The sequence below is a fragment of the Ranitomeya imitator genome, chromosome 5 (genome assembly GCF_032444005.1).
Source record: "Ranitomeya imitator isolate aRanImi1 chromosome 5, aRanImi1.pri, whole genome shotgun sequence".
NCBI classification, from domain to species: Eukaryota; Metazoa; Chordata; class Amphibia; order Anura; family Dendrobatidae; genus Ranitomeya; species Ranitomeya imitator.
Genome location: NC_091286.1, coordinates 599,186,242 through 599,212,634, shown reverse-complemented (window position 1 = coordinate 599,212,634; position 26,393 = coordinate 599,186,242). Strand labels below are relative to the sequence as shown.

The window sequence follows — 26,393 nt, the reverse complement described above, 5'->3', positions numbered from 1 at the left end:
AAAAGCATTAACCTGATCGCTAAACAGCGTAGCGAAAAAAAAATCCGAAACGCCAGAATTACGTTTTTTTGGTCGCCGTGACATTGCATTAAAATGCAATAACGGGCGATCAAAAGAATGTATCTGCACCGAAATGGTATTATTAAAAACGTCAGCTCGGCACGCAAAAATAAGCCCTCACCCGACCCCAGATCACGAAAAATGGAGACGCTTTGGGTATCGGAATATGGCACTTTTTTTTTTTAAGCAAAGTTTTGAATTTTTTTTCACCACTTGGATAAAAAATAACCTAGATATGTTAGATGTCTATGAACTCGTAATGACCTGGAGAATCATAATAACAGGTTAGTTTTACCATTTAATGAACGAACCTAGCAAAAAAGCCAAACAAAAAACAAGTGTGGGATTGAACTTTTTTTGCAATTTCACCGCACTTGGAATTATTTTCCCGTTTTCTAGTAAAAGATATGGTAAAACCAATGGTGTCGTTCAAAAGGACAACTCGTCCCACAAAAAATAAGCATTCACATGACCATATTGACGGAAAAATAAAAAAGTTATGGCTCTGGGAAGGAGGGAAGTGAAAAATGAAAACGCAAAAACGAAAAAGGGCCGCGACTTGAAGGGGTTAAACAAAACAAGTTACGACTGGTACAGAAGGAGATTGGACCCTGTCTGCGAGGGTTCACAGTCTACAAGGGATGGGTGAGAATACAGTAGTTGAGGGTAGAGCTGGTTGTGCAGTGGTTTGGTGGATCAGTGGTTACTGCAGGTTGTAGGCTTGTTGGAAGACGTAGGTCTTCAGGTTAATTTTGAAAGTTTCCATGGTAGGCGACAGTCTGATATGTTGTGGTAGAGAGTTCCAGAGTAGGGGGAATGCGCAGGAGAAATCTTGTATACCTGAAAAAAGAGGGATAATTTTTGGAAGGCTTGCATAAAAACATTTGTAATTGTTTACTAGTTTTCAGAATAGGAAAATAAAATGATCTTTATTAGATTATATTAAAATTATATTATTTTAATATAATCTAATAAAGATCATTTTTTACGGTATTAGTTTTTTCTTTCTATGAGCATCTCATTTAACTAATCGTCCTTATCAGAGTTTATAAAAAATAGCTCCAAATTGAGTAGGAAACTAAATGCTTATATTATTAGTTTTGTACATTAATTTTGTAAAAAAAAAATGAATCGTCGTTGAACTCATTTCACCTGAATTTGCTGATGTCACTGATACATGCAAAAAATGAAATCATTTCCTTTTTGACTCACGAAGTTCCCTTTTACATGTCTTAAAAAGAAGGTGCCGCCAAGTGAAAATCACACCGCACAGCTGCTTAGTGTGGACGACTGAGGACACTACATACAGAAGAACAAAAACCTAGAAAGATGTGCACAATGAGAGTATTGCTGTGCTTAGCCCTACTGGCCACATACGCAATGTGCGAAACTTCCCTTGGTAAGTAGGATTATTCTGAACACTGTAAAGGTTTTACAAGACTTTATGATGAGACTCCATAGGAGATGTTAGATTATTTGTATATATATATATGTATATATATATATATATATATGTATATATATATACATACAGTATATTATATTTATCATATGCTGTAGAGAAAGATTTGATTTTCCAATCAATGATAATATGTGCTTAGAAACATTACTGAATCCCGAACACGTTACAGTTGATCCCATTTGGTCTTCTGCTTTCCACAAATAATGAATGTTCTTCTTTATTACCTAGCTTGGTTGTATAAGTATAACCTAATATCTAGATGTAGGATCAGTTTAGGGTTCACAGTACAATCTCTACAAGCCAGTAAGTTGACCACCATATCCAACAGCTATATTGGTTGGAAACCATTGGCTTTTTATATGAATTATTGTCATGAATATCTGGTAAGAATTCTCACTCTGTTCCAATTTTAATATACAGGCACATTTAGTTCCTGCTGTACCAAGGTCTCAAAAGGCAAACCTAGGGATGTGATTGAAAGTTTCATCATCCAAAAAGAAGATCTTCCATGTGTTGATGCAGTGATGTGAGTATTGGAAAATTGAACAATCTTTGAGAAATTGAAATGACGTAAAGCTAACCAAATATCACATACCGTAATTCTTCATAGTAACATACTGTATGTCATATCACCATTTACTATAAAGTACATTTGTACATTTGTCATGACATAGTAGCATCTATGATACCTCCTCAATAGTACTGGCTGGGGGGAGCTAAATAAACAGGGTTCTCCTCATACGAAGCTGTTAAAATAAGGGTGTCTTGATACATGGTGTACATTTCTGCAAACCGTTCCATACATCTGAAGGAACTTGCAGGAATTAATGGCAAAGCATATCAATTCAGATGAATGAAAACATTTTCAATCTCATATTTCTGAAAAAATCTGACGTGAAAATGTACTTTAAAGTGAATAAAGTACGCTTTGTAGAAAGGGAATTTGTCAGCAGGATTTATACTATTTAAATGCACATGTAGCTCTTTCAAAGAAAAGTCCAGCAATATCTTTACATGGCCAGTCTGTTCCTTCATTACTGAGAAATCATTTTTTTTAATTAATGTGCAAATGAGGCTGAAGGGATCTATGGTAGATCCGAAGCATATTTCACTCCAGCTCTATTCCCGGCCCATAGTATGTGATGTCAGGAAAATGAGCCATCAGTCAATAGAGAATAGGAATAGAGCTGGAGTGACAGCAGCTTCAGACCTACCTTCAGCCTTATTTGCATATTAATTCAAACTCTGATTTCTCTGTAACGGAGGAACAGACCGACCATGTAAAGGTATTGCTGAACTTCTCTTTGAAAGAGCTACATGCACACAAATAGTTTGGGGGGATGAAATCTTGCTGACCAATTCCCTTTAAAGGTTTAAACCAGTTCACTAGTGTTAAAGGGACTCTGTCACCTGAATTTGGCGGGACTGGTTTTGGGTCATATGGGCGGAGTTTTCAGGTGTTTGATTCACCCTTTCCTTACCCGCTGGCTGCATGCTGGCTGCAATATTGGATTGAAGTTCATTCTCTGTCCTCCATAGTACACGCCTGCGCTGTGCAATCTTGCCTTGTGCAGGCATGTACTACGGAGGACAGAGAATGAACTTCAATCCAATATTGTAGCCAGCATGCAGCCAGCTGGGTAAGGAAAGGGTGAATCAAACACCCGAAAACTCCGCCTCCATGGCTAAAGATTGTTCCCTCCAAATTCAGGTGACAGAGTCCCTTTAAGGTATTCAGGACCCATCCGGTACACTAGACATTACCACTGCCTTGGCTTTACACATTATTGGGAAAATGGAATGTACAAGCTATCCAATCCAGTAAAGGGAGAGGGCAATGGGTGATGTCTTGTGGATTATCTCTTTCACTTTATTAGGCTTAAATACAATTTCCACCTTTAAATCTGATGCTGTTTTAGACCTCGGTGTCACTGTAATTAATCTTTAGAGCTCTGCCTTTTCAAGCAGAATTCAAAATACGGTACCCTGCCTAGATATACAACTAATTAATAGAAATATTGGATATATAGGACAGATGGATGGATAGATAGATAGATAGATAGATAGATAGATAGATAGATAGATAGATAGATAGATAGATAGATAGATAGATAGATAGATAGATAGATAATCTTAGGTTACATAGAGAAATAGATCAGATAATAAATGTGTAACAATATCTGCTTCATTTAGATTCATCACCAATAAAGGAAAAATTATCTGCTCCACTCCTGGTGTTCCCTGGGTGAACTCAAAAATAAAGGAAATCAGGTAGGTTGTGAGTCATTTAGTTTTAATTTAAAAATCTCGGCTCTTGTTAGCAGGTTATCACTAGTGTTGAGCGATACCTTCCGATATCGGAAAGTATCGGTATCGGTTTGGATCGGCCGATATTCAAAAAATATCGGATATCGCCGATACCGATACCCGATCCCAATGCAAGTCAATGGGACCAAAATATCGGAATTAAAATAAACCCTTTCTTTCCTTGTAGGTTCATTCTACATGAAGGAAAACAACTAAGAATAATGTAGGATGTATGGGGGAGGTGGCGGAGACATTAAAGGCAATGAGGATTAGTCCAATCAAATAGAATAGCATGATTTTTTTTTTTTTTAAAGACGTTCGGATTGAAAAAGATATTGACTATGTAAATTTTTTTTTATTTTGTCAGATATTGATGTTTCACTATTCCACGACCTTCCCCTTCTTTTTTTTCCTTTTCCCACACTTTCATCTTCATCATCATCAGCATCTTTGACATCAACTTCTTCACCTTATTCATCTTCTTCTTCATCTTCTACCTATTTTTTTTTTTATTACATTCTTCATATTCATTTTCTTCAACTATTATTATTCTTCCTATTCTACATATTCTTTTTATTCCACTGTTATTATTCTTCCTATTCTACTTCTTCATCATATTCTCATTTGTGACAGGCATTCCCGTAGTTGTTATCTATAAAAGTTGGAAGATTACACCTTCCGTTCTGCCAGTCACAAAAGTTACATTTGTCCGCGTTCAGTTTGGCCTGCAGCATCAGGCTTTATCCAGGGGCACCACGAGGAGGAACGGACTCACCCCCATACACTGCTTAGTCTTCTTCTGCATATAATTTAGATAATATCTTTTGCTCTGATATTAAGTGTTATGCTTAATGTTCTTCTGCTCTTTGTTCTGCAGCCTCTTGTTCTTCTGCTTCTCGGTCTTCCATGTCGTCGTCTCCAGGGTCGTCGTCTTCAGTGTCGTCATCTCCGCCGTCGTCGTCTCCGCCGTCGTCGTCTCCGTCGTCGTCTCCGCCGTCGTCGTCGTCGTCATCGGGGTGGTCTTCCGGGTCGTCGTCGTCGTCGTCATCGGGGTGGTCTTCCGGGTCGTCGACTTTAGGGTCTTCAACTTGGAAATGTAGCAGAAGGTACAAGAAGGCTGAGAAAATGCCAAGAACCAGCTGATGGAATTGGAACTCGGATGGCTACCCGAAGGTTGAAGAGCCTATGGAACTACCGAGGACCAGCTGATGTTACTGGAACCCGGTTACTAAGCAGGAGGTACCCGTGCTAAAAAGCACTACCAAGGACCGCCTGACGTTGGCGGAACTCGGATACCCAGAAGGAGGCACCTAAGCCAAAGGCTCTGCCCGGAACCAGCTGACGTTACTGGAACCAGGATGGGGAGCAGAAGGTACAAGAGCAAAAGACACTGCCGAGAACCAGCTGACGGTACTGGAACCCGGATGGGTAGCCGAAGGTCCAAGAGCCAATGGAACTACCGAGGACCAGCTGACGTTACTGGAACCCGGTTACTAAGCAGGAGGTACCCGTGCCTGAAAGCACTACCAAGGACCACCTGACGTTGGTGGAACTTGGATACCCAGAAGGAGGCACCTAAGCCAAAGGCTCTGCCCGGAACCAGCTGACGTTACTGGAATCAGGATGGGGAGCAGAAGGTACAAGAGCAAAAGACACTGCCTAGAACCAGCTGACGGTGCTGGAACCAGGTGGTGGACCCGAAGGCCCACAGGAGAGGAGAGAACAGCTAGGCCGCGAGGCAGCCGCAGTTACCGAACCCCAACAGTCCTACAGGGGGAGCTGGGCCTACTGGCACTACAGAACCAGCCTTGACTACCAGTTCACGCAGCCCACATAGGAAGCTCCTAAACTGGAGGCACCCTGGAGTTGGCTAACTCGACCGCACCACGACGGGGCAAGCATAGGCGTCTCAGTGAAGTTGACACAACCCGGAAACAGCTGACGGTGCTGAAACCAGGCTTGGCACGAGGGAGTACCTGTGACAAGAACACTGCCGAGAACCAGCTGGCGGTGCTGGAACCCGGATGCGTTGCCCCAGTGTGCAAGAGCCAATGGCACGACCGAGGACCAGCTGACGGTGCTGGAACCCGGTTACTAAGCTGTAGGTGCCCGCGCATAAAAGCACTACCAAGGACCGCCTGGCGTTGGCGGAACTCGGATACCCAGGAGGAGGCACCTAAGCCAAAGGCTCGGCCCGGAACCAGCTGACGGTGCTGGAACCAGGTGGTGGACCCGAAGGTCCACAGGAGAGAACAGCTAGGCCGCGAGGCAGCCGCAGTTACCGAACCCCAACAGTCCTACAGGGGGAGCTGGGCCTACTGGCACTACAGAACCAGCCTTGACTACCAGTTCACGCAGCCCACATAGGAAGCTCCTAAACTGGAGGCACCCTGGAGTTGGCTAACTCGACCGCACCACGACGGGGCAAGCATAGGCGTCTCAGTGAAGTTGACACAACCCGGAAACAGCTGACGGTGCTGAAACCAGGCTTGGCACGAGGGAGTACCTGTGACAAGAACACTGCCGAGAACCAGCTGGCGGTGCTGGAACCCAGATGCGTTGCCCCAGTGTGCAAGAGCCAATGGCACGACCGAGGACCAGCTGACGGTGCTGGAACCCGGTTACTAAGCTGTAGGTGCCCGCGCTTAAAAGCACTACCAAGGACCGCCTGGCGTTGGCGGAACTCGGATACCCAGGAGGAGGCACCTAAGCCAAAGGCTCGGCCCGGAACCAGCTGACGGTGCTGGAACCAGGTGGTGGACCCGAAGGTCCACAGGAGAGGAGAGAACAGCTAGGCCGCGAGGCAGCCGCAGTTACCGAACCCCAACAGTCCTACAGGGGGAGCTGGGCCTACTGGCACTACAGAACCAGCCTTGACTACCAGTTCACGCAGCCCACATAGGAAGCTCCTAAACTGGAGGCACCCTGGAGTTGGCTAACTCGACCGCACCACGACGGGGCAAGCATAGGCGTCTCAGTGAAGTTGACACAACCCGGAAACAGCTGACGGTGCTGAAACCAGGCTTGGCACGAGGGAGTACCTGTGACAAGAACACTGCCGAGAACCAGCTGGCGGTGCTGGAACCCGGATGCGTTGCCCCAGTGTGCAAGAGCCAATGGCACGACCGAGGACCAGCTGACGGTGCTGGAACCCGGTTACTAAGCTGTAGGTGCCCGCGCTTAAAAGCACTACCAAGGACCGCCTGGCGTTGGCGGAACTCGGATACCCAGGAGGAGGCACCTAAGCCAAAGGCTCGGCCCGGAACCAGCTGACGGTGCTGGAACCAGGTGGTGGACCCGAAGGTCCACAGGAGAGAACAGCTAGGCCGTGAGGCAGCCGCAGTTACCGAACCCCAACAGTCCTACAGGGGGAGCTGGGCCTACTGGCACTACAGAACCAGCCTTGACTACCAGTTCACGCAGCCCACATAGGAAGCTCCTAAACTGGAGGCACCCTGGAGTTGGCTAACTCGACCGCACCACGACGGGGCAAGCATAGGCGTCTCAGTGAAGTTGACACAACCCGGAAACAGCTGACGGTGCTGAAACCAGGCTTGGCACGAGGGAGTACCTGTGACAAGAACACTGCCGAGAACCAGCTGGCGGTGCTGGAACCCAGATGCGTTGCCCCAGTGTGCAAGAGCCAATGGCACGACCGAGGACCAGCTGACGGTGCTGGAACCCGGTTACTAAGCTGTAGGTGCCCGCGCTTAAAAGCACTACCAAGGACCGCCTGGCGTTGGCGGAACTCGGATACCCAGGAGGAGGCACCTAAGCCAAAGGCTCGGCCCGGAACCAGCTGACGGTGCTGGAACCAGGTGGTGGACCCGAAGGTCCACAGGAGAGGAGAGAACAGCTAGGCCGCGAGGCAGCCGCAGTTACCGAACTCCAACAGTCCTACAGGGGGAGCTGGGCCTACTGGCACTACAGAACCAGCCTTGACTACCAGTTCACGCAGCCCACATAGGAAGCTCCTAAACTGGAGGCACCCTGGAGTTGGCTAACTCGACCGCACCACGACGGGGCAAGCATAGGCGTCTCAGTGAAGTTGACACAACCCGGAAACAGCTGACGGTGCTGAAACCAGGCTTGGCACGAGGGAGTACCTGTGACAAGAACACTGCCGAGAACCAGCTGGCGGTGCTGGAACCCGGATGCGTTGCCCCAGTGTGCAAGAGCCAATGGCACGACCGAGGACCAGCTGACGGTGCTGGAACCCGGTTACTAAGCTGTAGGTGCCCGCGCTTAAAAGCACTACCAAGGACCGCCTGGCGTTGGCGGAACTCGGATACCCAGGAGGAGGCCCCTAAGCCAAAGGCTCGGCCCGGAACCAGCTGACAGTGCTGGAACCAGGTGGTGGACCCGAAGGTCCACAGGAGAGGAGAGAACAGCTAGGCCGCGAGGCAGTCGCAGTTACCGAACCCCAACAGTCCTACAGGGGGAGCTGGGCCTACTGGCACTACAGAACCAGCCTTGACTACCAGTTCACGCAGCCCACATAGGAAGCTCCTAAACTGGAGGCACCCTGGAGTTGGCTAACTCGACCGCACCACGACGGGGCAAGCATAGGCGTCTCAGTGAAGTTGACACAACCCGGAAACAGCTGACGGTGCTGAAACCAGGCTTGGCACGAGGGAGTACCTGTGACAAGAACACTGCCGAGAACCAGCTGGCGGTGCTGGAACCCGGATGCGTTGCCCCAGTGTGCAAGAGCCAATGGCACGACCGAGGACCAGCTGACGGTGCTGGAACCCGGTTACTAAGCTGTAGGTGCCCGCGCTTAAAAGCACTACCAAGGACCGCCTGGCGTTGGCGGAACTCGGATACCCAGGAGGAGGCACCTAAGCCAAAGGCTCGGCCCGGAACCAGCTGACGGTGCTGGAACCAGGTGGTGGACCCGAAGGTCCACAGGAGAGGAGAGAACAGCTAGGACGCGAGGCAGCCGCAGTTACCGAACCCCAACAGTCCTACAGGGGGAGCTGGGCCTACTGGCACTACAGAACCAGCCTTGACTACCAGTTCACGCAGCCCACATAGGAAGCTCCTAAACTGGAGGCACCCTGGAGTTGGCTAACTCGACCGCACCACGACGGGGCAAGCATAGGCGTCTCAGTGAAGTTGACACAACCCGGAAACAGCTGACGGTGCTGAAACCAGGCTTGGCACGAGGGAGTACCTGTGACAAGAACACTGCCGAGAACCAGCTGGCGGTGCTGGAACCCAGATGCGTTGCCCCAGTGTGCAAGAGCCAATGGCACGACCGAGGACCAGCTGACGGTGCTGGAACCCGGTTACTAAGCTGTAGGTGCCCGCGCTTAAAAGCACTACCAAGGACCGCCTGGCGTTGGCGGAACTCGGATACCCAGGAGGAGGCACCTAAGCCAAAGGCTCGGCCCGGAACCAGCTGACGGTGCTGGAACCAGGTGGTGGACCCGAAGGTCCACAGGAGAGGAGAGAACAGCTAGGCCGCGAGGCAGCCGCAGTTACCGAACCCCAACAGTCCTACAGGGGGAGCTGGGCCTACTGGCACTACAGAACCAGCCTTGACTACCAGTTCACGCAGCCCACATAGGAAGCTCCTAAACTGGAGGCACCCTGGAGTTGGCTAACTCGACCGCACCACGACGGGGCAAGCATAGGCGTCTCAGTGAAGTTGACACAACCCGGAAACAGCTGACGGTGCTGAAACCAGGCTTGGCACGAGGGAGTACCTGTGACAAGAACACTGCCGAGAACCAGCTGGCGGTGCTGGAACCCAGATGCGTTGCCTTGCCTATTAAAGATTGTCTTCCTAGAGCCCCAACTAGCGGTGTTGGAGCAAAGGGTAAGCAGGGGGAGATGAGTGTAGGCCGAAGCCTGCACTGGAGGCAGCTTTGTGTCTGCGTTGCGTTTGCAGGACACTTTGCCGGCTACACACTGGGGGAACAGCTGGCGTTGCTGAACCCCACTAACACAATGGCGTGTGTTTTTCTCTGTGCAGCTAGCACTTGCGGGCAAAAACTAGCGATGTTAGAGCCCGTGTTGAAGCAGGAGGAGGAGGAGAGGAGCAGAGTGTAGGCCGAAGCCTAGTTGAACCAATTTCAAAGGAAACCTTTAACCCCCCCCTCAGGTGTTACAAAGTACAAGAGACACACCTTGTGCAGTATTAATGCTGCACAAGTGAAAGGTTGCTCTATTAATTTGTCTACTTGCACACGCTGAATGAAAGACATACACAATTTACCCCATTCTACAGTCAAACTGTAGTGGATGCGTGACTTGGTTTTTTGATGAGACGCAGCACAGGTGTCCAAAATAACGCCTTGGTGCTTGGCGCAGCTTCCTGAGCGTTGTTATTTGCTGTACAGGAGTCTGCGCTCTTGTGTTATCCCTTGGCAATGCCCTGTTAGCGCTGCCCATCTTATGACATCATTTCATGTTGGCCGGTGCGGTTAACGATGGCCATAAATCCCAGACCCACAGTGTCTTTTCATAAAGCCACACTGCGGTGCTGGGATTCGTGGCCTTGAGCAGTAAATATTTTGGCCGCTCACACACGTCCTTACACCTGCTTCAGACTGGGCGGCCTCTGCTGATCCCTTCTCGCATGCCGCGGCCATGAGGCTGCACAGTCTGAAGAAGGCGGAAGGAGATGAGTTAAGACAGGCGAAGATATGCACTGCTCGTGCCCATCAATCACACCCTCGCAGTCAAAATAATTAAGACAACGAGGAGCATTTTATTCAGGCAGGGCGGACGAACAGGCGCAAGTAGCCAACCAATGATGTCAGAAGATGGGAAGCGCTACCAAGGGGGGTGCTGCGTATCATTAGAAAGGAAAGTCACACCTCAGGGACAGTGGAATGGTCTCAAAGAGACACATTTTGTACGTGTTGAGTTCCACGTGGGCAAGGAGAAAACATCAGCCACCTTGTACAAATGCAGCAGTACTGCTGTACAAGGTGGCTGTTATACATAGAAACACCTGGGGGTGGGGGCCAGGCTCCCTTCAATTTCAGTTCATGTGCCTGCGTGGCGTTTGCAGGTCACGTTGCCAGCTGCACAGCAGGGGAACAGCTGGCGTTGCTGAACCCCACTAACACATTGGCTGGTGTTTTTCTCTGTGCAGCTAGCATTTCCGGGCAAAAACTAGCGGTGTTTGAGCCCAGGGTCAGCAGGAGGAGGAGGAGAGGAGCAAAGTGTAGGCCGAAGCCTGCACTGGTGGCAGCTTTTGGTCGGTTGTGCCAGCGTGGCTTGTGCTGGACACGATGTCGGCTACACAGCGGGGGAACAGCTGGCGGTGCTGAACCCCACTAACACATTGGCTGGTGTTTTTCTCTGTGCAGCTAGCATTTCCGGGCAAAAACTAGCGGTGTTTGAGCCCAGGGTCAGCAGGAGGAGGAGAGGAGCAAAGTGTAGGCCGAAGCCTGCACTGGTGGCAGCTTTTGGTCGGTTGTGCCAGCGTGGCTTGTGCTGGACACGATGCCGGCTACACAGCGGGGGAACAGCTGGCGGTGCTGAACCCCACTAACACATTGGCTGGTGTTTTTCTCTGTGCAGCTAGCATTTCCGGGCAAAAACTAGCGGTGTTAGAGCCCAGGGTCAGCAGGAGGAGGAGAGGAGCAGAGTGTAGGCCGAAGCCTAGTTGAACCAATTTCAAAGGTTACCTTTAACCCCCCCTCAGGTGTTACAAAGTACAAGAGCCACTCCTTCTGCAGCATTAATGCTGCACAAGTAAAAGGTTGCTCTATTAATTTGTCTACTTGCACAAGCTGAATGCAACACGTACACTATTTAGCCCATTATACTGTTAAACAGTAGTGGAGGCGTGACTTGTCTTTTTAAAGAAAAGCAGCACAGGTGTCGAAAACAACACCTTTTTGCATGGGCGCAGCTTCCTGAGCGTTGTTAGTTGCTGTACAGGAGTCTGCGCTCTTGTGATCCTTTGGCCATGCGCTGTGAGCGCTTCCTGTCTTATGACCTCATTTCATGTTGGCCGTTGCGGTTAGCGGTGGACATGAATCCCAGACCCACAGTGTGTTTTCAAAAAATCACACTGCGTGGCTGGGATTCGTGGCCTTGTGCAGTAAATATGTTTGACGCTCACACATGTCCTTACACCTGCTTCAGACTGGGCGGCCTCATCTGATCCCTTATCGCCTGCCGCGGCCATGAGGACACCCAGTCTGAAGAAGGCGGAAGGAGATGAGTGAACACAGGCAAACATATGCACTGCACATGCCCATCAATCACACCCTCGCTGTCCAAAAAAATAAGACACCGAGGGGCGTTGTTTCGAGCAGGGGAGATGCACAGGCGCAGCCAGCTAACCAATGATGTCAAAAGACGGGCAGCGCTAACAAGGGTGGTGCTGCGTGTCATTACAAAGGAAAGTCACACCTCAGGGACATTGTAATGGTCTCTAATGAGACACATTTTGTACGTGTTGAGTTCCACGTGGGCAAGGAGAAAAAGTCAGCCACCTTGTACAAATGCAGCAGTACTGCTGTACAAGGTGGCTGTTATACATAGAAACACCTGGGGGTGGGGGGCAGGCTCCCTTCAATTTCAGTTCATGTGCCTGCGTGGCGTTTGCAGGTCACGTTGCAAGCTACACAGCAGGGGAACAGCTGGCGTTGCTGAACCCCACTGACACATTGACTGGTGTTTTTCTCTGTGCAGATTGCATGTCCGGGCAAAAACTAGCGGTGTTAGAGCCCAGGGTCAGCAGGAGGAGGAGGAGAGGAGCAAAGTGTAGGCCGAAGCCTGCACTGGTAGCAGCTTTTGGTCGGTTGTGCCAGCGTGGCTTGTGCTGGACACGATGCCGGCTACACAGCGGGGGAACAGCTGGCGGTGCTGAACCCCACTAACACATTGGCTGGTGTTTTTCTCTGTGCAGCTAGCATTTCCGGGCAAAAACTAGCGGTGTTTGAGCCCAGGGTCAGCAGGAGGAGGAGGAGAGGAGCAAAGTGTAGGCCGAAGCCTGCACTGGTGGCAGCTTTTAGTCGGTTGTGCCAGCGTGGCTTGTGCTGGACACGATGCCGGCTACACAGCGGGGGAACAGCTGGCGGTGCTGAACCCCACTAACACATTGGCTGGTGTTTTTCTCTGTGCAGCTAGCATTTCCGGGCAAAAACTAGTGGTGTTTGAGCCCAGGGTCAGCAGGAGGAGGAGAGGAGCAAAGTGTAGGCCGAAGCCTGCACTGGTGGCAGCTTTTGGTCGGTTGTGCCAGCGTGGCTTTTGCTGGACACGATGCCGGCTACACAGCGGGGGAACAGCTGGCGGTGCTGAACCCCACTAACACATTGGCTGGTGTTTTTCTTTGTGCAGCTAGCATTTCCGGGCAAAAACTAGCGTTGTTAGAGCCCAGGGTCAGCAGGAGGAGGAGAGGAGCAGAGTGTAGGCCGAAGCCTAGTTGAACCAATTTCAAAGGTTACCTTTAACCCCCCCTCAGGTGTTACAAAGTACAAGAGCCACTCCTTCTGCAGCATTAATGCTGCACAAGTAAAAGGTTGCTCTATTAATTTGTCTACTTGCACAAGCTGAATGCAACACGTACACTATTTAGCCCATTATACTGTTAAACAGTAGTGGAGGCGTGACTTGTCTTTTTAAAGAAAAGCAGCACAGGTGTCGAAAACAACACCTTTTTGCATGGGCGCAGCTTCCTGAGCGTTGTTAGTTGCTGTACAGGAGTCTGCGCTCTTGTGATCCTTTGGCCATGCGCTGTGAGCGCTTCCTGTCTTATGACCTCATTTCATGTTGGCCGTTGCGGTTAGCGATGGACATGAATCCCAGACCCACAGTGTGTTTTTAAAAAATCACACTGCGGTGCTGGGATTTGTGCCCTGGTGCACTAAATATGTTTGCCGCTCACACATGTCCTTACACCTGCTTCAGACTGGGCGGCCTCATCTGATCCCTTATCGCATGCCACGGCCAAGAGGACACCCAGTCTGAAGAAGGCGGAAGGAGGTGACTTAAAACAGGCGAACATATGCACTGCACATGCCCATCAATAACACCCTCGCATCCAAAATATGAGACAACGAGGGGCGTTGTGTCGGGCAGGGCGGACGCACAGGCACAGGCAGCCAACCAATGATGTCAGAAGACGGGCAGCGCTAACAATGGGGGTGCTGCGCGTCATTAAAAAGGAAAGTCACACCTCAGGGACATTAGCATTGGTCTCTAATGAGACACATTTTGTACGTGTTGAGTTCCACGTGGGCAAGGAGAAAACATCAGCCACCTTGTACAAATGCAGCAGTACTGCTGTACAAGGTGGCTGTTATACATAGAAACACCTGGGGGTGGGGGGCAGGCTCCCTTCAATTTCAGTTCATGTGCCTGCGTGGCGTTTGCAGGTCACGTTGCAAGCTACACAGCAGGGGAACAGCTGGCGTTGCTGAACCCCACTGACACATTGACTGGTGTTTTTCTCTGTGCAGATTGCATGTCCGGGCAAAAACTAGCGGTGTTAGAGCCCAGGGTCAGCAGGAGGAGGAGGAGAGGAGCAAAGTGTAGGCCGAAGCCTGCACTGGTGGCAGCTTTTGGTCGGTTGTGCCAGCGTGGCTTGTGCTGGACACGATGCAAGCTACACAGCAGGGAAACAGCTGGCGTTGCTGAACCCCACTAACACATTGGCTGGTGTTTTTCTCTGTGCAGCTAGCAGTTCCGGGCAAAAACTAGCGGTGTTAGAGCCCAGGGTCAGCAGGAGGAGGAGGAGAGGAGCAAAGTGTAGGCCGAAGCCTGCACTGGTGGCAGCTTTTGGTCGGTTGTGCCAGCGTGGCTTGTGCTGGACACGATGCAAGCTACACATCAGGGAAACAGCTGGCGTTGCTGAACCCCACTAACACATTGGCTGGCGTTTTTCTCTGTGCAGCTAGCATTTCCGGGCAAAAACTGGAGTCTGCGCTCTTGTGATCCTTTGGCCATGCGCTGTGAGCGCTTCCTGTCTTATGACCTCATTTCATGTTGGCCGTTGCGGTTAGCGGTGGACATGAATCCCAGACCAACAGTGTGTTTTTAAAAAATCACACTGCGGTGCTGGGATTTGTGCCCTGGTGCACTAAATATGTTAGCCGCTCACACATGTCCTTACACCTGCTTCAGACTGGGCGGCCTCATCTGATCCCTTCTCGCATGCCGCGGCCATGAGGCTGCACAGTCTGAAGAAGGAGATGAGTTAAGACAGGCGAAGATATGCACTGCTCGTGCCCATCAATCACATCCTCGCAGTCAAAATAATTAAGACAACGAGGAGCATTTTATTCAGGCAGGGCGGACGCACAGGCGCAACTAGCCAACCGATGATGTCAGAACATGGGAAGCGCTACCAAGGGGGGTGCTGCGTATCATTAGAAAGGAAAGTCACACCTCAGGGACAGTGGAATGGTCTCAAAGAGACACATTTTGTACGTGTTGAGTTCCACGTGGGCAAGGATAAAAAGTCAGCCACCTTGTACAAATGCAGCAGTACTACTGTACAAGGTGGCTGTTATACATAGAAACACCTGGGGGAGAGGGGGCCAGGCTCCCTTCAATTTCAGTTCATGTGCCTGCGTGGCGTTTGCAGGACACGTTGCCAGCTACACAGCAGGGGAACAGCTGGCGTTGCTGAACCCCACTAACACATTGGCTGGTGTTTTTCTCTGTGCAGCTAGCATTTCCGGGCAAAAACTAGCGGTGTTTGAGCCCAGGGTCAGCAGGAGGAGGAGAGGAGCAAAGTGTAGGCCGAAGCCTGCACTGGTGGAAGCTTTTGGTCGGTTGTGCCAGCGTGGCTTGTGCTGGACACGATGCCGACTACACAGCAGGGGAACAGCTGGCGGTGCTGAACCCCACTGACACATCACCTAGTGTTTTTTCTGTGTAGACAACACTTCCAGGTGTCAACTGATAGTGTTGAAACCCAGGGAATCAAAGAGGAGCAGAGTGTAGGCCGAAGCCTGCAGTGGAGCAAGTTGAAAGGGAACCTTAACCCCCCCCCCCCCCCCCAGGCATTTGTTGCTGAAAGAGCCATCTTGTACAGCAGTAATACTGCACATGGAAAATGGTGGCTCCGAAAATTATGCTCCTTGCAAACGCTGAAGTACACACTCATATAATGTGTCCCCTCACACCGTCAAACCATCCCGGAAGTGGGACTTTCCTTTGTAATGTGACACAGCACAGCCGTCATTCCAACCCCCTTGGTGCTGTGCGCCACCTCCTCAACGTTGTTTGGTTCTGTCACGGAGCCCGCGCTGTAATGTTATCCCTTGGCCATGCACAGTTAGCGGTGCCCGTCTTCTGACATCATTTAGGTGTCAGGCTGGCAGTGCCTGTGCGTCAAAGCTGCCCGAGATCCAACCTTGCAGTGTCATCAAATGTAATCCCACTGCGGGCCAGGGATCCATGGGCATGCGCAGTGCATATCATCGCCTCTCACTCACCTCCTTCATGCTTCTTCAGACTGTGTGGCGTCACGGCCGTGGCATGCTATTAGGGATCAGCTGACGCCGCCTAGTCTGAAGAAGCATGAAGAAGGGGAATGAGAGGCTAGTATATGCACTGCGCATGGCCATGGATACCAGGCCCACTGTGGGATCACATTAGACGACACTGCGAGGTGGGATTTCGGGCAGCGTGGACGCACAGGCGCAGCCAGGACGACAACAAATGATGTCAGAGGACGGGCAGCGCAAACTGTGCATGGCCAAGGGATAACATAACAGTGCAGGGTCCATGACGGAATCAAACAACGCTAAGGAGGCAGCGCACGGTGCCAAGGGGGTAGCAATGACGGTTGTGCTGCGTCACATTACAAAGGAAAGTCCCACCTCTGGGACGGTTGGACGGTGTGAGGGGACACATTACATGAGTGTGTAGTTCAGCGTTTCCAAGGAGCATAATTTCAAGAGCGACCTTTCCCTTGTGCAGGATTAGTGCTGCACATGGTGGCTCTTTCAGTAACAAACGCCTAGGGGGGGGGGACAGGTCCCCTTACATTTTAGTTGTGCCAGCGTGGCGGTCGCATGACACGTTGCCGGATACACAGCTGGGGATCAGCTGACGTTACTGAACCCCAATAACAGAGGAGCGACTGTTGACTGTGCACACAGCACTTCCAGGCACCAACTGGCGGTGTTAGAGCCCAGGGACAGCAGGAGGAGCAGATTGGAGGTATTACCACACACACAGCTGGGGATCAGCTGACGTTACTGAACCCCAATAACAGAGGAGCGACTGTTGACTGTGCACACAGCACTTCCAGGCACCAACTGGCGGTGTTAGAGCCCAGGGACAGCAGGAGGAGCAGATTGGAGGTATTACCGCACACACAGCTGGGGATCAGCTGACGTTACTGAACCCCAATAACAGAGGAGCGACTGTTGACTGTGCACACAGCACTTCCAGGCACCAACTGGCGGTGTTAGAGCCCAGGGACAGCAGGAGGAGCAGAGGAACAGAGTGTAGGCCGAAGCCTGATTGGAGCAAGTTGAAAGGGAACCTTTAACCCCCCCCCCAAGACGTTTGTAGCTGAAAGAGCCATCTTGTGCAGCGCTAAGGATGCAAAAGGAAAAGGTTGCTCTTTTAATTATGCTCCTTGCAAACACAGAAGTAAACACTAAAAATGTGTCCCCTTATACCGTTAAACCGTCACGGAGGTGCGAATTTCCTTCGTAATGGGACACAGCACAGCTGTCATTCCTATCCCCTTGGTGCCATGTGCTGCCTCCTCAGCGTTGTTTTAAACTGTCACGGAGCCTGCGCTGTTCTGTTATCCCTTGGCCATGCCCAATTAGCGCTGCCTGTCTTCTGACATAATTTGGTGTCAGGCTGTCAGTGCCTGTGCGTCCACGCTGCTCCAGATCCCACCTCGCAGTCTCGTCTAACGTAATCCCACTGCGGGCCTTGGATCCATGGGCATGCACAGTGCATATCCTCGACTCTCACTCCCCTCCTTCCCTCTTCTTCAGACTGTGCGTTGTCACGGCCGTGGCATGCTATTAGGGATCAGCTGACGGCGCACAGTCTAAAGAAGGCGGAGGGAAATGAGCGAGAGCCCGAGGGGAAGATATGCACTGCGCATGCCCATGGATCCCAGGCCCGCAGTGTGACTCAATCAGAAGACACTGCGAGGCGGGATCTATGGCAGCGCGGCCGCACAGGCGCAGCCAGCCTGACACCAAAATATGTCAGAAGACAGGCAGCGCAAATAGGGCATGGCCAAGGGATAACAGAACAGCGCAGGCTCCGTGACAGCTTAAAACAACGCTGAGGAGGCAGCGCATGGCACCAAGGGGGTAGGAATGACAGCTGTGCTGCGTCACATTACGAAGGAAAGTCCCAGCTCTGGGACGGTATAACGGTATCAGTGAACACATTTTATAAGTGTTAAGTTCTGCGTGTGCAAGGAGCCCAAAAAAAATAGCTACCTTTTCCTTGTGCAGCATTACTGCTGCACAAGATGGCTCTTTCAGTAACAAACGACGGGGGGGGGGGGGGCGGGCAGGTTCCCTTACATTCAGGTTGTTGTGCCAGCGTAGCGGTCGCAGGACACATTGCCGGCTACACAGCTGGGGATCAGCTGACGTTACTGAAACCCAATAACACTGGGTCGTATGTTTTGACTGTGCAGCCTGCACTTCTGAGCCGCAACTGGCGGTGTTGGAGCCCAGGAATAGCATTTCAGGTGGTAGAAAGATGAACACAGCAGAAGACATGGATGACACCCAATTAATTAATCAGGCAGAGGAGTGGCAAATTCCTGCGAGATCCATGCCTGGTTCATTTTCAGGAAAGTAAGCCGGTCAACGTTATCGGAGGATAGTCGCATGCGACGGTCTGTTAGTACACCACCTGCGGCACTAAAGACACGTTCCGATAAGACACTAGCCGCAGGGCAAGCCAGCACCTCCAATGCATACGGACTTAGCTCTGGCCATGTATCCAGCTTAGAGACCCAAAACTTGAACGGGGAAGAGCCGTCGGGGAGTACAGTAAGAGGGCAAGCCATGTAGTCTGTCACCATCTGACGGAACCGTTGCCTCCTGCTGACTGGAGCCGCCGGTGATGGTGTAGACATTTGGGGCGGGCACACAAAAGTGTGCCAGAGTTGTGCCATACTCGGCTTGCCTTGGGCAGAGGCACTGCTTCTGCTCCCTCTTTGGGCAGAGCCTCCCCCACTGCCTCGACGCACTGAGCTGCTTTGTAAAGCACTAGCAGCACTTCTCTCAGTTGGACAGGAGAAGATGATGGAATTCACCAGTGTGTCGTGGTACTCCCGCAATTTACGCTCCCGGGTCAACGAAGGGATGAGGTTTTGGACGTTGTCCCGGTAGCGAGGATCGAGGAGGGTGAACACCCAATAATCAGGCATGTTGAGAATGTGGTCGATGCGGCGGTCATTTCTCAGGCACTGCAGCATAAAATCCACCATGTGCTGCAGAGTGCCAACCGGCCCAGAAACGCTGTCCCCTGCTTGAGACATGATCTCTGCCCGCTCGTCATCACCCCACCCTCGCTGTACACACTGACCACTGGACAATTGTGTCGCTCCCTCCTCTGGACGGAGCTCTTCCTCGTCCATTGACTCCTCCTCATCCTCCTCACAAATTGGCCCCTGCGTACCCCTTTGTGAGGAACCACGTGGCGCTGACTCTCCAGAAGCTGATGGAAAAGGTGACTCCTCATCCTCCACCTCTTCCACCACATCATCCCTTAACCCTTGCAAAGTTTGCTGAAGCAGGCAGATAAGGGGGACAGTCATGCTGACTAGTGCATCATCTGCACTTGCCATCCGCGTGGAATAATCAAAAGGACGCAAAACCTGGCAGACGTCCTTCATAGTGGCCCACTTTGTGGTTGTGAAGTCTGATCGGCGCTGACTGCGACTTCTTTGCGCCTGATGCAGCTGGTACTCCATAACTGCTTGCTGCTGCTCACACAACCGCTCCAACATATGTAACGTGGAATTCCACCGGGTAGGTAGGTCACATATGATGCGGTGTTCCGGAAGGCGGAATCTGCGCTGCAGAGCAGCAATGCGGGATCTGGCCAAGCTGGAACGCCGCAAGTGAGCACACTCTAGGCGGACCTTGTGCAGCAGGGCATCAAGATCCGGATAGTCCCTCAGAAAACTCTGCACAACCAAATTGAGCACATGTGCCAGACATGGGATGTGAGTGAGGTTGCCAAGGGCCAAAGCTGCCACCAGATTTCGGCCATTGTCACACACTACCATGCCTGGCTGGAGATTCGCTGGCAGTAACCACACATCGCTCTCCTGCTTGATGGCATTCCAGAGCTCCTGCGCTGTGTGGCTTCGATGCCCCAATGAAACTAGTTTCAAGACGGCCTGCTGACGTTTGGCCACGGCTGTGCTCATGTCGGTCATAGGTAAACGTTCACGGGTCCATGTGGGGGTGGACTGTGACGGATCCTGCAGAGAGGAATCAGAGGAACTGGTGTAAGAGGAGGAGTCGATGCGTACAGACTGGATTCCTGCAATCCTTGGAGTGGGCAGGACACGTCCTGTGCCACTCGCACGATCTGTACCTGGCTCAACAACATTAACCCAATGGGCAGTGAGGGAAACATATCGCCCCTGTCCATGCTGACTGGTCCACGCATCGGTGGTGAGGTGGACCTTGCTACTGACGGCGTTCAGTAGCGCATGTTTTATGTTTGCCTCAACATGCCTGTGCAGGGCAGGGACAGCCTGCCTGCTGAAGTAAAAGCGGCTGGGCACCTTGTACTGTGGGACTGCCAATGCCATCAAGTCACGGAAGCTGTCAGTCTCCACCAGCCTGAACGAGAGCATTTCCAGGGACAACAGTTTGGCAATGCCTGCATTCAGAGCCTGTGCTCGGGGGTGGTTGGCCGAGAATGCCCGCCTTTTCTCCCATGCCTGTACTACCGATGGCTGTAGAGTAGACTGGGAGTGTGAGGATGACTGGGAAGGTGGTGCTGTGGGTGGAATTACACAAGGTCTCTGGGAGGAAGCCAAACCAGCTGTGCGTGAGCTGGAGGAAGAGGCAACACGAGCTGAAGAGGTGGTAGCTGCCGCTGTTGGTTGGCCTACATCTTCAGTGTGTTTCTGTAACTCCACCGCGTGCCTGGTCCGCACATGTTTCCACATATTTGTGGTATTGAGGTTGCTGACATTTTTCCCTCTTTTTACTTTATGATGACACAGCTTGCATTTGACAAAACAAATGTCATCTGCAACTGTGTCAAAAAAGGACCAGGCACTGCAAGTCTTGGGAGCGCCCTTTTTGGCTTTGGAAAGAGACAGGCTCCTAACGGGTGCCAAAGTGGAGGCTACAGGCTCCGCAGTCTTCCCCCTCCCTCTCCCTCTTTGGCCCGTAAGAGGAAGCTCTTCCTCTGAGCTGCTCCCACCACCTTCCTGTTCCTCACGCCCCGATGGGTCAAGGACCTCATCATCTCCACTACCCTCTGCCACCAACTGCTCCTCCTGGGTAGTCTCAGCAGCACAGTACGCACGAGAAAGCGGCACCTGAGTTTCATCATCAGATGCGTATTGCGCTGTGGTCACCGGAGGCACTGGCCCACCTGCCTCTTCAGAGTCAGAGAGAAAAAGGTGTTGGGCATCACTGCACACTGCCTCTTCTTCCATTTCTCCAATGCTGCTTGGCTGGCCCCCTGTTTCCAAGCCAAGAGATTCAGAGAACAGAAGTAGAGACGGCTCCTGTCCTGGGCTCTCTGACTGCCTGGCCAATTTGGCAGGTGGTGAAGAGACAGATGGCTGCTCTCCAGTGCTCTGTGCCTGAGAGGATGTGGCACTAACTGAAGTCGATGCCGAGGCGTTAGCTGCCATCCACCCGACAACGGCTTTAATTTGGTCTTCACGCAGCAGCGGTGCACGGCGCTCTCCGACAAAGCTGCGCATGAAGGACTGTTCCCTGCTGAAACTGAGTGACGACGAGTCACCGGCGCCCGCAGCAGGCACAGAATCACCACGTCCTCTCCCTGCTCCTCTCCCTGCTCCGCGCCCACGCCCACGTGCCTTACTCCCTGCCCTCTTCATCTTGGTTGACAGATAAAGATAAGCAGAAAAGTACTAAGGCCTTAGTGTGCTTATTCCTGTAATGCTCCTCCTAACAGGTGTAAGAAACACTAATGTTGTAAATTGTGGACTAAACTTTATTATTTTTCAAATGTGGCCTACACAAGTGTTAAGTTGTGTTTGGTGAACTTAACTTTTTTTTTGGTGCAGATCGGGCTACAGAGCTAGTTTAAATCACACGGAGACCGTGCAGACAGCCGTAAACGGCGCTGCAAGGCCAAAAAACCCTCCTCTAGGTTATCCTATATAGTGTTTTTCCACTATTTAGCTGGATACAAGTGGAAAGACACTAATAGGAATTTTTTTTTTCAAATTTTAAACTGGCTGCACTATTTGAAAAAAAGGAAATTGTTTTTCAAGGTATGAGGCAGTAACGCACCCTGAGCTGAATCCAACCGGCTATGGCTGCACACAGACTACAGGGCGAGCTGCGCTCACACAGAGACCGTGCAGACAGCCGTAAACGGCGCTGCAAGGCCCAAAAAAAACCCTCTAGGTTATCCTATGTAGTGTTTTTCCACAATTGAGCTGGAGACTGGTGGAAAGACACTAATAGGAATTTTTTTTTTTTCAAATTTTAAACAGGCTGCACTATTTCAAAAAAAGGAAAATTTTTCTCAAGGTATGAGCCAGTAACGAACCCTGAGCTGAATCCAACCGGCTATGGCTGCACACAGACTACAGGGCAAGTTGGGCTCACACGGAGACCGTGCAGACAGCCGTAAACGGCGCTGCAAGGCCAAAAAACCCTCCTCTAGGTTATCCTATATAGTGTTTTTCCACTATTTAGCTGGATACGAGTGGAAAGACACTTATAGGATTTTTTTTTTTTCAAATTTTAAACAGGCTGCACTATTTGAAAAAAAAGGAAAATTTTTCGCAAGGTATGAGCCAGTAACGAACCCTGAGCTGAATCCAACCGGCTATGGCTGCACACAGACTACAGGGCGAGCTGGGCTCACACGGAGACCGTGCAGACAGCCGTAAACGGCGCTGCAAGGCCAAAAAACCCTCCTCTAGGTTATCCTATATAGTGTTTTTCCACTATTTAGCTGGATACGAGTGGAAAGACACTAATAGGAATTTTTTTTTTTCAAATTTTAAACAGGCTGCACTATTTGAAAAAAAGGAAAATTTTTCTCAAGGTATGAGCCAGTAACGAACCCTGAGCTGAATCCAACCGGCTATGGCTGCACACAGACTGCAGGGCGAGCTGGGCTCACACGGAGACCGTGCAGACAGCCGTAAACGGCGCTGCAAGGCCCTAAAAACCCCCTCTAGGTTATCCTATGTAGTGTTTTTCCACAATAGAGCTGGAGACTGGTGGAAAAACACTAATAGGAAATTTGAGAAAAAATGTGCAGCAGGCTGCACTAAGAGCAAAAAAGAACAACTGTGTGAGGCAGTGTGAACCCCCCCTGAGCTGAATACAACCGGGTATATGGCTGCACACAGACTACAGAGTGAGCTGCACACACACACACACACACACACACACAGACCTTGCAGAACGCTGTTAAAATAGCGCTGCAAGGCAAGAGCAAGGTGAACAGTGAAGAACACACAGCGTTTTGCTAAATTAGCCTTTGGAAAAGAAAATAAAGCAATTAGCAAGCTCAACTGGCCCTCAGTTAGAACACAGCGTCCTGTCCCTAACTGAAATCACAGCAGAGTGAGCGCAAAATGGCGGCAGCGCTTTTTTATAGTGCAGAGTGACATCATTTCAGCAGCCAATCCCAGCCTTGCCAGTACTTACATGCCCACCATGCTAAACAGGATGTGCCCACACTTTCATTCATTCCTCATTGGCTGCTGCGTTCAATTTGAATTCTGGGAACTTCCGATTCCGGTATCCGATACGCGGGAAGTATCGGAATTCGGTATCGGAATTCCGATACCGCAAATATCGGCCGATACCCGATACTTGCGGTATCGGAATGCTCAACACTAGTTATCACACAATTTGCCGACTTCTGAATTCCACTTTAAATCTCCACATATCTATACATATTTCTTCAAACTATAATTGCTTTGTATATTTTATTATTGCTTATATATTTTTTTATTATTGATTTAAATGGTTGCTCTATGATGTGCTTCTCTTCTTATTTTCTCTTAGTATACACAATAGTGGTCAGAAAGTTGCAACCTTCATTCAGATAGACATCCGTGATCTTTCACGTACTCAAAAAACTGGTCCCATTTTCATAAGTGTTTGGCTTTTTACCTTCAGTGTTTCATCAATAATATTCACAGATGAAAAAAAACGTTTGCATAGCTTCTCTTATCCATAGCAATGTTAATCATAGACAGCACACATATCTGTAGCTGTTCTTATTTTTCACGGACCCATAGACAACGTTTTTCGCTGATCTCTCCTTCAAACCACATATCCAAGCCCTTTCCACTTCCTGCCGACTTCAACTCAAAAATATTTCACGAATCCGTTTATTCCTCAACCATGAATCTGCAAAAACCCTAGTCCATGCCCTCATCATCTCTCGCCTTGACTACTGCAACCTCCTGCTCTGTGGCCTCCCCTCTAACACTCTCGCACCCCTCCAATCTATTCTAAACTCTGCTGCCCGACTAATCCACCTGTCCCCCCGCTATTCCCCGGCCTCTCCCCTCTGTCAATCCCTTCACTGGCTCCCCATTGCCCAGAGACTCCACTACAAAACCCTAACCATGACGTACAAAGCCATCCACAACCTGTCTCCTCCATACATCTGTGACCTCGTCTCCCGGTACTTACCTACCCGCAACCTCCGATCCTCACAAGATCTCCTACTCTACTCCCCTCTTATCTCCTCTTCCCACAATCGTATACAAGATTTCTCTCGCGTATCACCCCTACTCTGGAACCCTCTACCACAACACATCAGACTCTCGCCTACCATCGAAACCTTCAAAAAGAACCTGAAAACCCACCTCTTCAGACAAGCCTACAACCTGCAGTTACCACCGATCGACCAAACCGCTGCATGACCATCTCTACCCTCACCTACTGTATTCTCACCCATCCCTTGTAGATTGTGAGCCTTCGCGGGCAGGGTCCTCATTCCTCCTGTACCAGTTATGACTTGTATTGTTTACGATTATTGTACTTGTTTTCATTATGTATACCCCTCCTCACATGTAAAGCGCCATGGAACAAATGGCGCTATAACAATAAATAATAATAATAATATAATAATAATGTGTAATTTTGATCCGCGACTCCAATCAAAAATTGACAATGTGATTTTTTTTGAAGACACATGGTCTGCAAAAAAACAAGGTCATGTGAATTGCAACACAGAATTTAATGGGTATGCGTTTTGTCCATGAAAGTCATGGATAGGGCATAGATGTAATTCACGGACATCTGAGTGAGGTCTAAGTTCGCGATATTAATTAAATTTATGGAGCTCTGTTTGGGACAACTAGTCACCCACTACCTCAAAAGTAACACACAGGACCACACCTTCTTGCTAAACAAAGTATTTTACCATGTCTCCTGACGAAGATCTGCGAAACACTTAGGCACGCCAACATTGTCACTTTAGGCTAGTTTCACACTAGCATTTACCTGATCTGCGGCGGGCTGCAAACTTCCTCCGTGAAGCCCTGCCCTCGGCTGCACCTCCGCCGCTAGCTCCGCCTACTTCTGCATGCGACCCACATGCGGCCTGCGTACCTATCTTTAACATTAGGTATGCAGGTCGTGCGGCTGTATGCGGATGCTGCTGCATGCGTCGTTTTGACGATGCGGAAAAAAAATGCTACAGGCTGCGTCCTACGCTGGTCGCCGCATCGTCAAAACAACGCATGCGGCAGCATCCGCATACAGCTGCACGACCTGCATACCTAATGTTAAAGATAGGTACGCAGGCCGCATGAAGAAGTAGGCGGAGCTAGCGGCGGAGGTGCAGCCGAGGGCGGGGCTTCACAGAGGAAGTCCGCAGCCCGCTGCAGATCAGGTAAACTCTAATGTGAAACCGGCCTAAGTAGGTATTCAAAGTATAGGCATTGAGCACCGCTTTATTATTCATATATTTATGACCATTATTTGCTGCCACGACTATGCCTAGCTTTTTACCTTTATTTATATTGAACTATATTATTTATAGCCATTTTCTGTGCCCCCTTTTAAGTTTTTCTTGTCATTACAATAAAAAGAATGTTTTTACTTGAGGCATTGTTTCACTGTTTCTCTGCGGTTTGAATAATATATACAGTACAGTCTCCTGTATAATTGCATGTTCCAATCAGGGTTGTGGTGTTTTACTAGTATTTTATTAATAATAATAATAATAATAATAATAATAATGTCTTATACTAAAGGGAAACTTTTTTACTTTAAGGAAAAAGAAACAAGAAAGTAACGAGTGAAAAAGGAAGAATAAGAGAGGTGCACTCAACGGAGGAAAGTTAATTACAAGGACACTGTAGAGAAAGAGTGAATACTAATAATTTATAGATATTTAATTTTAGGGCAGTTTGCTCTTTTGATAATGTATTCCTAATATT

At 49.9% G+C, this 26,393-nt stretch overlaps 1 protein-coding gene across 1 annotated transcript; it reads left to right on the top strand.

Moving 5' to 3' along the window:
- The first annotated feature begins 1,332 nt into the window (after positions 1 to 1,332).
- On the top strand, positions 1,333 to 26,393 carry LOC138680915 (C-C motif chemokine 24-like). The gene is made up of 4 exons (XM_069768125.1): positions 1,333 to 1,459; positions 1,943 to 2,048; positions 3,716 to 3,793; positions 26,228 to 26,393. The coding sequence occupies exons 1-4, from the start codon at positions 1,390 to 1,392 to the stop codon at positions 26,253 to 26,255; spliced, it is 282 nt and encodes a 93-aa protein (XP_069624226.1). The 5' UTR covers positions 1,333 to 1,389; the 3' UTR covers positions 26,256 to 26,393.

Excerpts from the sequence above, each read along its gene's own strand:
- LOC138680915 (XM_069768125.1), top strand. The coding sequence starts at position 1,390 with ATGTGCACAATGAGAGTATTGCTGTGCTTAGCCCTACTGGCCACATAC. Across the intron at positions 1,460-1,942 it reads AATGTGCGAAACTTCCCTTG|GCACATTTAGTTCCTGCTGT; the intron begins GTAAGTAGGATT and ends TTTAATATACAG. Across the intron at positions 3,794-26,227 it reads TCAAAAATAAAGGAAATCAG|GAAAAAGAAACAAGAAAGTA; the intron begins GTAGGTTGTGAG and ends TTTTACTTTAAG.